Below are 10,942 nucleotides of genomic sequence, written 5' to 3' on the forward strand. Positions count from 1 at the left end.
ATAATTCAACCCGTTAATTGGCTAAAAATTCTTTTGATGTGTCTATTTTTATTTGATATAAAGAAGACGCAAATCAATGTCTCTAGGCAATATTTGTTAACCTGATTGCTAACGAACTACTAAGAAATATTTTAAACAAAATTTAAACATGTGAAATGGGTAAAAAATGTTACTTTTGCCCTCTGACTAATTACTGTCTGTGAAATCTGAATAACTACGTAAAATTGTTAGCTATGTAAAACTATGGAATAGGCCTGATAATGAGTTATTAAGTTCAAAATATAACGTAGAGTGAATTTAGATTCATGAAATGTTACTCGCCCAAAATGTATATTTAAAACTGTGTATAAAAGTGTATATAAGTGTATATATATACATAAAAGTGTATATTTGCCTTGCAATTACAAAAACAATGTAAGTGCGTCACGATTGATTCAGAGAATAGTTATTTAACAACGAGTTTCTTTCTATTGCTAATGCTATGAACTCTAAAATAAAACTTAAAAAAATCATAAACACAATTTATTTTTGAATATTTTTTTGTAATATATCTATACAAAGAAGCCAAATATATTAAAATCTCAATTTTTAATTTTTTATGGCTTACGTTGATTTTTCAATTGCATGGCAGTTAGGACTCTTTCCAAAATTATGTAACTGTTATAGTGAATTACTGTACATTTTGTATAGTAACAATGGATACATACTGTATAGTAACAAAGAAAAAGGAGAAACAGATTTTTTTGTACATAGTTAGGGAAACAGCGTGAAAAATGTCAGTCTTTTAGTACTTTTAATGTTTGTATTCTAAGCCAGTAAGAAGAAACAAAATGTTTGCATTGACGTTTAGAATGAAATTTCGTTAAAAATAATTTGAACAAGGGATTGACTAGGTGAAACTTAAGAAAAATGAATTATAATTAATTCTAAAAAACGGTTCGCTTTTCAAAAAGTTCCCCATATTTGAAAGTGACTGAAAAATGAAACCATTAGAAGAGTGTCGGACTGATCTGCAAACTAATACGAATCTTTTAGAATACATATATCTATACAGAATATATCAATATAGAATAGAAAAATAATGAAGCAATTTTATGTGACGCTTCTTCTAAGAGTAATATCATTATCCAAAAAAAACATCACTTTTTTCTTTTCTGGCTAGGAAGTTAAAGTTATTTTAAATTGTTGTATTATTTATCAAGTTTTTAAACAAAACTCCCCCATAAATTGAAATCTTTTAGTCATGCTAAAAATGAATACTTCAATAGCACTTACATTATTTGTGTGAGGTTGACATACTAAAAGCGTAACTGTTTGTTTACAGGATCTAAAATTAAAAACAAGGTATGAAAAATTTCAAAATATTCTAAAATAAACTTCATAAAATTATAAATAAATCTTAAAATTTATAAAAAATTATTTAATAAAATTAAACAATTTATTTATAACCATCAAAAAGAATAGAAAAAAAAGAAATTAAAAAATACAGTCATATCGAGTTTATTTTAAAAGCATCTAAAGCAAAAATGAATTCTTTTTTAATAGTGAAAATTTATTGTATTATTAATAGCAATCCGTGAATCAATTGAAATACCATTTTATGCATCGCGTATTAAGTTCAATCATTGTAAGATTGATAATTGAGACGCCAATCACATTGTTGTGATTTGTTTATTGTTAATTATAAATAGGCTGAGAGTTATGAGCCATACTTGCGTTAGAGCCGTGGTGGCTCAGGGGATAGAGCACTCGCCTTCCAATCACGCGACCCGGGTTCGAATCCTAGAGATGGCTGGACGAAATATATTTTGCACACGGCTCGCAATGACCACAGTGCTGACGCAAAATATCCGAAGCGATAGACAGACCATGGGTTAGAGTAATCTTGCCGTTAGGCTAACTGTGGGAGATTTTCGCGGTTTTCCTCTCCATAAAACACAAATGTGGGTTAGTGCCGTCAAAAAAACCTCCATGAAAGTAAATGTCTACCAATACTTGATTCAGTAGTTCCCTTGTCTTCTGGATTGGTTTTAAAATTGCGAGGTTAAGCATTTTTTGTAGTGAACTCAAAATTGGGTTGGTTTTACAATGACGGTTATAAAATAAAATTAAAACCCTTTGACGCAGAATTTTTTTCTTAAACATATTTTTCATACTTTTTTCATTATTTTGTATCAATTTAGATCAAAACAAGTAAAAAAATTAAAGTTAGTATTTTAATAATTTACGGTTATGAAACACAGCAAAGGAACACCGGTGCCCTTTATCTGCGCTAAAGGTAAAATCCAAACAATGATTTTTTAAATATGCAGTTATTTAGATTTAATAAAAACAGTCATTCATCATTGAAATTTCTTTAATTTACAAAATTATTTATTGATACATTTTTGAATATGAATGAAATTTTTTTTTTCAAGCTGCTTTTTTGAATTTTATATTTTAGTACAAACGTAAGTCCGACGATCTAACAGATTTTTTTAGTAACTATTAGACTGTGTTTTATTATTAGACTATTAGACAGAAAAAAATCATAGATAAAAGGAACACCATTGTTCCATTTACGTCAAAGGGTTATTATAACATATTATGGAAGTTTATAAAAGTAGCTAAAAATCAATGCTATGCTGCAAAATATCTGATTGTGAAATATTTAGTCAAAACGATACATTATTTCTGTTTGCAGTTTAATTAAGATGAATTTATTGAAACAAAAGATTTTGAATCGAGACCTGAAAATTTAATTTAAACAAATTTGATCTCAAGGGTATAAATGGAAATGTATATTTAACTCTGTTTCAAATGTGAGTCAGAAACTTACCTAATAAGTTCAATTACATGCTCTCTTGGAGAACGCAGGACATCTTCACCGTTTATTTTCATTATCTGATCACCGGGCATCAATTTATGTTCATTAGGACCCCCTAAAAATAAACGAAGGAATTTTAACTCAATAACGAGATCTAGATTTTTATATAAATTTATTTCTCCCTCATTAATACCCGAGATAAATTTATTTCATCATAATTTAAATATACCCCTCAAGAAAAGTTTTTTAATCGTTTCTCATTCGGTTTTCGAATTTTAATTCAGTATTAGGCTAGTTTTTTCCGAGGTGAATTTTTTTTGTTAGCATTTTATTAATATTCAAAGAGACTTTTATGTTGAACAACCAGAAATACAGTACTGAACCTTGATAATATAAACTTCGATAACACGAATTTTTCGATATCACAAAAACTTTCAAGCACCTGATCAACTGGCACAAATTTATGTTCATGAGGACCACCTGAAAATATAGGAAGTTATTTTAACTTAAGAAGGAGATTAATCTAGTTTTCGATATAAATTTATTTCTCCCTCATTAATAGCTGAGATAAATTTAGTTTATCATAATTTAAATGCATCGCGCAAAAAAAAATGTTTTTTTTTAATGGTTCTTTACTCAGTTTCGAATCAGTATTAGTTTAATTTTTCATGAAGTGGAATTTTTGTATTAAAATTTTGTTAGTGCAATATTTAATGAGTCTTTTATAACAATCAACCAGAAGTACAGTCTCGGACCTCGATATCACGAACTTCGATCGAACGAATGCTGTTAATAGGGAAGAAAAACAAGTTTTATACGAATACATTTGTCAGTAATTGTAGAAGAAATATCGTTGGCCACTTCAAATGTTTTTTTATACTAATTTTAAAATGCTTATTTGAATTCTATGCATTAAAAATTTGGAATAATTTTATAGATCACTTCTTGAAATCCCAATAAAGAAAGAGATTGCCTGATAGACTGAACAGAAGTTCTGAAGAGAAGACTGAAAAGAAGCATGAACCTCAATTTATTAAGAAATATATATTTATATCACATTGAAGCAACTGCTCATTCGATTTAAAAGAACTTGTAATTAAACTCTTTAATGAAGAATTTTTATGATTTTTTTCCTACTTTTTTCATTATTATGTATTAATTTTGGCCAAAGCAAGTGAAAAACATTATATTTCGCATTTTAATAATTAATGGTTCTGAAACACATTGTGAAATACTTTTTCTGCTTTAAATTTCAAATCTACTAAACACGACTCCCTTCCGAACGATAAGTTTTCAAATTTGCACTTATTTGCAGTTATTTAAATCTAAGAGATTCATTATTGAAATTTCTTTAATTTACAAAATAAATTATTGTAAAATTTTGAATAAGACTGAAATTTTTTTTTAAAACTACTTTTTTTGGATTTTTTATTTTAGTACAAATATAATTCCGACAGTCTAACAGATTTTTTTCGTAACTATTATGAGCTGTTTCTTCGTGTGCTCATGAGCAGTTCATAATAGGGGAAGCGCCTCTAGCTGAATACAACGACTTTTGCGGACATAGGTTCACATGAAATTTTAATCTTGATGCTGTGCTTTAACTCCCCTAGAAGTTTGTTGAAACATTTCAAGTTTCGTAAAACGTTTTTAAGCTTTCGAAAAAAACTAAAAACGTCATTTAAAAAATTTGTAGCCTTAAGAGCAAAATTAACTTCGGATTTAAAATACCCACACCAGTATTAAGCAAGATCAAGTATTTCTATGAATGCAACACAAAATTTGTTTCCGAGCGTAACTATTGGTTGCAAAATGTTGCTTTAAATTAAGATTTTTCTCTATAATCGAAAACTTCATTATTTGCGCTTTAAAAGGGCGACATTAAGAATTGAAACTAAAATTTAAAATCTCTATTTTAGTGATAAATTTCAAAACTATTGCATACTTATGTATTTTATAAGTTTCTATTTGAAATAACATTTCATTTGCTAAATTAGAACTATAACAACAAATCGTTTGAAGTTTTATTATATTTAAAGTACTTAGATTTCTCCAACTGAGCCTCATTATTGCACATTTGTGAAATTTCAGGTGTTCCTTACAAATTTTTTTTGCCTCTTCAATAATTTCTATCTTTGAAACCAAAAGGAAGTACACAAATCTTTAAGACACTAATTTTCCTAAATCAAATTCAGCCCGAATGATGAATATATTTTGTTGCTCGTCATATCATAATATGTTTCAAGAATTGAAAATATTTTTTTTCTCTTCAAAAACATATTGTATTTAAGGATAATGATGTAGACCTATAAATATGTTACCAAGTTTTTGAAAAAAGTGTACTGAATGAATGAGATATTTTTTAAACTAAAAAAAAAAAAAGGAGAAAAATATGATATTATTACGTGACCTAACATACTATGTATAAAATTTAGCGAACAGTTCTCTAGCAAATTAGTTGTTAAAATGTTTCGATAACTGAGAATAGTAGTTAGGTAACTTTAATAATTTACGCGATAATTTGCGCCAAGTGTTTTGAACTTTGGAAGTAAAGAACATTTAAAACTGACTGCTATTGTTAGGAAGTTAAAGATCCAATTATAAAAAAGTAGAAAAAAATAAATTGGTAGTAAAAATTATTTGAAATTGCTAGTAATTTCTAAGTAATTAAATTCTAGAAAAGCTTAAAAAAATTGTTACGAAAGAACATTTAACTTAGTACTTCTATGTAGTTAAACATTCATAAGTAGGAAAGTTAAAAAATAAATAAATAAAATTATTAAATAAATTTATAGTGAAAAACATTTAAAATTGCTACTTCTAAAAGGCTAAACGTCCGGTTAAAGAAAAAAAATTGGTGGTTAAGCATATTTAAATTTACTAACTACTACTTAGATGTTAAATGTTCATTTATAAAAAAGTTTTATAAAATTGCAAAGAAAGAGCATTTAAAATTACTGACTACTTCTATGAAGCTAAGTATTCTCACATAGAAAAATTAAAAAGAAATTAAAATAAGTAAATAAACATGTTGTAAAAAACATTTAAAATTGCTACTTCCAAGAATTTAAATATCCAATTTTGAGAAAAAGATTGGTAGTAAAGCATATTTAAAATTACTAGCTACTTCTTAGAAGTTAAATATTCAATTATAGAAAAGTTAAAGAAAAAATAAAAATTGAACAAATAGAGAGCAAAAACATATTCACAGTGAGGATTTAAATGACGTTAAAGGAAAAATTCAATTTAGAATAAAAGTGTACCTTCAGTGACGAATCGAACGATAACTGGTTTTTCACTTCCAGCGACAAATCCAAATCCCATCTGAGGATCACGAATCAATTCGACTTCCCTTGGCTGTGGAGGCTCGTCATCAGTTTCCTTACGAGGATTCTCGTAAGTCGTCGTCTTATTTGTGTGACTGAAAAGAACGAATCAATATGAATATTTTACAGAATTCAAATGATTCGAACAAGTATCTAATCATACAAAATCGTGTCGGACGGAGGAAATTCGAGTTTTTTTCTGTAATACTCTTTTTTTATTTATTTATTTTTACGGCGTAGCTTCTTGAGTGGGTAATATGGTTCTTTTTGTTAGATGGGAGAAAGTGTTTCGAAAAGTGATGAACAGCCTGCCGATGAATTAAATTACGGAAAACGTAAAAGGAGTTAATTTTTTGAGGAGTAAGAGGTCATGTTTACATTAATAAATAATTATATTGTATAATTTATTTAAAGTTGCACACTTCCATTAGTTCTCCAAATGACAAATGATTTAAAAAAAAAATAGAAGGATAAAAATGTAAGAATCACTGCATTCTGTTCTGGATAGTATATTTTTTAAAATTAATTTCCATTCTCGTTTATTTAATAAATTCAAAATATGAAAATTCCTCCTCTCATCAATATGGAAAAAATAAGAGATAAAGCAAAAATAAATAAAGAAACATATTTTTATTGTATATTTTTGGACGTGCAGTGCATAAAAAAATAAACGGACCACCCGGAAATACTTTTGATATAAAACGATCGGCTTTTCAAGTTCTAGAACTCAATCTTAATGGTTCTAGAGGGTGATTCCAAATATTCCAATTGATGCTAGTTTCGCCACATCTTGCGTATTTCGCCACATCTCCGTAAGCGAATTGAAAACTTTTTTCCCTCAATTATAAAATTTATTTCTCCGAATATAATTCCATGCAAAAAATAACTTTTAGTCAATATTTATTACTTATTATTAATATTGTAGTTATTATCAATATTTTTTAAAATACCGATCATTTTCCTGTCATCCTTTATGTGCTCAAATAATAAAAATTTTATATTGAAAATGTCTTAAAAATTTATGTAATTCTGAACTGCTGCTCAATTTTAAACAGTGTACGATGAAAACTGTGAGTTTTGTTAATGCATGTACTATGTTTTAATTAAACTTTTATTACTTAAAAATTAATTAAAATATATCAATAACTTTTCACAGAGAATCTTCAAACTTTTTTGATTAATATTCCAATGTTAAGATATCAACCCAGACGGTTTAGTTTCTATGGTTAAGTTCTTTTGAAAAATGCACTATAAAAATACCAAGTTTCAAATTTTATTTTAAATATAAATTACTAATAGTATAACTAAAAGTACTTACTAAATAGTATTTGCTACTCATTATTAATAATATTAATAACAAATTATTGTTAATTTAACACATCGGCTTTAGCCATTTAGTGCCCTGATCGAGTCAGAGGTCCTAACGAATGCCAGTTTCTCCACTTCATTTTTTTAATATTTTTTTTCTTCACATTTCGTTTTAACAAATGCAATTTAAAACAATAAACACAGTGTGTAAAAAAAGTTTAGTTACTCAGAATCTGAATAACTCTGAATGCAGCTGAACTGTACTTTTTTTTAATTATCTATTACCGTTTTTATCTAGTTGAATTTTTAAATCATCTATTATTTTGAGGCAACCGGTAACGCAATATTCAAATGGATAGATTATCACGCACTTCGAGAGATCGGCTGACATACCTAAATAAGTTAATAATGCAAAATAAATTTTTTTAAGTTAAAAATAACCAGACACAAGAATGTATTTTCATTGAATAAACATATTTTGTGAGGGATTCACATTTTTAAACTTCAACGTACCTTGTCGGCATGTGAGAAATATGGTTCCAACAGTTCAATCAAGATAGTAGTCGAAAGTTTGAGCTCCTTCGCAAAAAATATGATTATTCAGCTGAAATTTTTTTTTCTTCCAAAGTTAATAAGATATGGAACTGGTAACTGAAAAAAACTCTAAAACAATGTTTTCTGTGTCAGGGCAATCATTTCTCCGTTGACTGCTTACGTTGTTGTTCTAAACGATGTTCATTTTCAAATTTTTTTTTTATAGTTTTACCAGTTACCAACGCCATCTATAGAGGAACTTTGTTACTAATTTCGACACTTAGGGTAAATAAAATGCCTCGTTTTCTAAACAGAACCGTAGATTTTTAGCTTTTTCCGTTTTTCTCCAGTTGAAATTTCAAATTATGGATCATTTTTGGAAAAACCGGTAATTACTTCAGATATTTAAAACTTAGCGTTCAGACTTGATGTGATTCAGGTTTGGTTTGGTGTGATTAAAATTTATTTAATAAATAACATAAATAAAAACAAAAATTGATATTTCTGCAAAATGAAAGGCTGATATTATTAGCTAGTTTTTATCAGTAAACAAATAAATATTTTTTTTTTTACGAGTGATAAAATTATTCACTTTGCTATTTGATACATTTGTAATTAATTTACTGCAACATCTTCTTATCACATATTTTTATTGCAAATAATGATGTTTTAAAGTTTTATCTTGCTTCGAAAATGAGAAAGCTGTTTCTTTTATCAGAAGAAATTGGAAAGGAAAGATTTTACATTTAAAAAAAAGGCAGCAATTATTATTCGAGTAAAAAAATAAGAAAAGTGATTTTCTTTAAAGATTTTCTTCAGAAACTCTTTCAGTAATGAGAGATATGGGAAATGTATCGTTTTGTTGCACTTGCAAACTGAAAAAAAGAAAAATCTTTTCTCAATTACTAAACTAAGAAATTTAGAATTCAGTGTTATCACAAATAGATGTTTTGTTCTGCTTGTACTATCTTAAAGCCTGAAACTGATAAGAATCCGAATAAAATGTATTTTAAATAAGTATTGTGTGAATAAACATTTATGTATTCCAAAGAAAAATATAAAAATAAAGACAAATAAATCACAGAAAGATATAATCTTTTTTTTAACCTACATCAGCAAAAACTAGTGCTTACGGAAATTGTATTAACATTGTCAAAGCAAAATATATCAGTGAAATAATGGAAGGTGCTTTGCTTTGGTTATATTTTTTTCTTCTCAAATTTGCTTTGGTGATATTTATACAATATCAGATAGCACTATTTTTTACGGATACAATTGTGTGGGTTGAAAAAGTGGATAAATTTTTTCGTGGCTAATTTTTTAAAATTTTTCTTTTATAATTATTCTTTTGTTATTAATTTTTTATTATTAATTTTTTAATTATTTCTCTGTAATTCTATTTTGCTTTCTGCTTTCTTTCCGTGCTTTTTTTTGTATGATTACCTTATATTAAAGGTTTCATGTATTTGCTCATGTACAATAAAGGAAACTTTAATTATAACACTTTTATTTTTTCCTTTATTTCAATCTGAATAATTTGCTAGATATATAGACTCCGAGGAAAGAAGTCTTCGGCGGAATATGTGCTTTTGATGAAAACGTCACCAAATATTCTCAGAAGTGCAACAAGTGTAAGACTTTTATGTATAGACGTAATATTTTGAGTTTTGATTGCCAGATATATGAGCAACTGAAATAAAGGTAGTTACAATACATTACTATCCCTTCATTCATCGGACCTCCAAAATCTTGTAGCAACAGAAGCTGCGCTTTTCTCCTTATCCATGAAAAATCCTATGGTAGTTCATGATTTGCTTTGGTGTGACCGATCTTCTGGACTTGATCTATTTAAAAACTGGATCAAGTGAAATAAGAAACATCACAATTAATAACTTTAAAATATTAATGTTTTTTCAAATCTTCTTCCACTTCAGATTTTGTGCCAATTTAAATGCTCTCAATATTGCAAAAGTTAATTCTTGCTCTTTCCAATAAATGTTCATTTTCTGTTTTGCGTAAATTATTACTCTCGCTTAGTGTTTTGGCCTCAATATACTCTCGCTTAGTGTTTTGGCCTCAAGTGTTATTCATTAAAATTAAAATTTCAGAATTTGCCTTTATGTTTTGGGATGAGTTGGGATTTCAGATTGATAAAGTAAACTGATAAAACTATTTCTTAACTGACTGAGCAATTTCGACGGCTAAAAGAATTTTTAAACTAGTAAAAGCAAGTGAAAAAAAGGAGAATCTAGTTGGAAAATCCGTTTTCCCTGTTGTTATTCAAAGGGAAAAATGGGTCTTGAGCAGAAATTTCTGTGGAAACTTTCAACAAAGCGAAACTGCCTAAGATTTAGGAATTATTGCTATAGTTAGGAATAGAAAGAATTAGTTATAAGACTTATCAATATGAATAAGAACTGAACTTACTTAATATAGTAAGTTTTCCCCTCTTTGTCCAATGCTTGCTCCCAGCCGTACGGGAGACCAGCTCCACCTGAATCCCAGGATTCCACAGGGGGTAGCCAAGACGATATCTTTGTTTCATGGCTGAAAAAAGGAATAGAAATGAATTATCATATAATGATTTGATACTTTCTAATTGATAATTTAAACTGTCCAATACATAAATATTCATTATCATTACTTAAAATTTGTGATATTTGTGTGAATTAATAGAATGAACAATAATTAACTCATTAATGCAGGAATGATGTTGTAATGGTAGGAACAATGCTATTGTTGCTTAGCTTCTACTAAAGTAGGAGGAAACATTTGGGTTGTTCAGTAGAAACTAAATTCAACACTAATATATCTGCTAATACAATTAAGTGGGTCTAGTAGAATTTGTTCAATGGCATTAAGGGTATTATAATGGTATTATTTACAATGATGACGTGCAATCAGATGGGTCGATGAGCGGAGCAGGAAGGTGGTAAAGCTTTTATATATATATATATCAATATACTCT

At 27.9% G+C, this 10,942-nt stretch overlaps 1 protein-coding gene across 4 annotated transcripts in view; it reads right to left on the minus strand.

Moving 5' to 3' along the window:
- The window catches only part of LOC107455815 (FERM and PDZ domain-containing protein 4), a 404,769-nt gene that overhangs the window by 34,659 nt on the left and 359,168 nt on the right, over positions 1-10,942 (minus strand). For 3 of the 4 annotated variants that reach the window (XM_016073529.3, XM_071181347.1, XM_043047119.2), the window contains exons 2-5: positions 10,402-10,521; positions 6,070-6,227; positions 2,819-2,921; positions 1,276-1,327 (exon numbers count right to left, since the gene is read on the minus strand). In XM_016073529.3, the coding sequence (XP_015929015.1) occupies positions 1,276-1,327; positions 2,819-2,921; positions 6,070-6,227; positions 10,402-10,521 (433 nt within the window). Of the gene's footprint in view, positions 1-1,275; positions 1,328-2,818; positions 2,922-6,069; positions 6,228-7,953; positions 8,168-10,401; positions 10,522-10,942 lie in introns of those variants that run through there. The other variant, XM_043047126.2, reaches the window with a different exon arrangement.

This window comes from Parasteatoda tepidariorum, chromosome 1 (genome assembly GCF_043381705.1).
Source record: "Parasteatoda tepidariorum isolate YZ-2023 chromosome 1, CAS_Ptep_4.0, whole genome shotgun sequence".
NCBI lineage: Eukaryota > Metazoa > Arthropoda > Arachnida > Araneae > Theridiidae > Parasteatoda > Parasteatoda tepidariorum.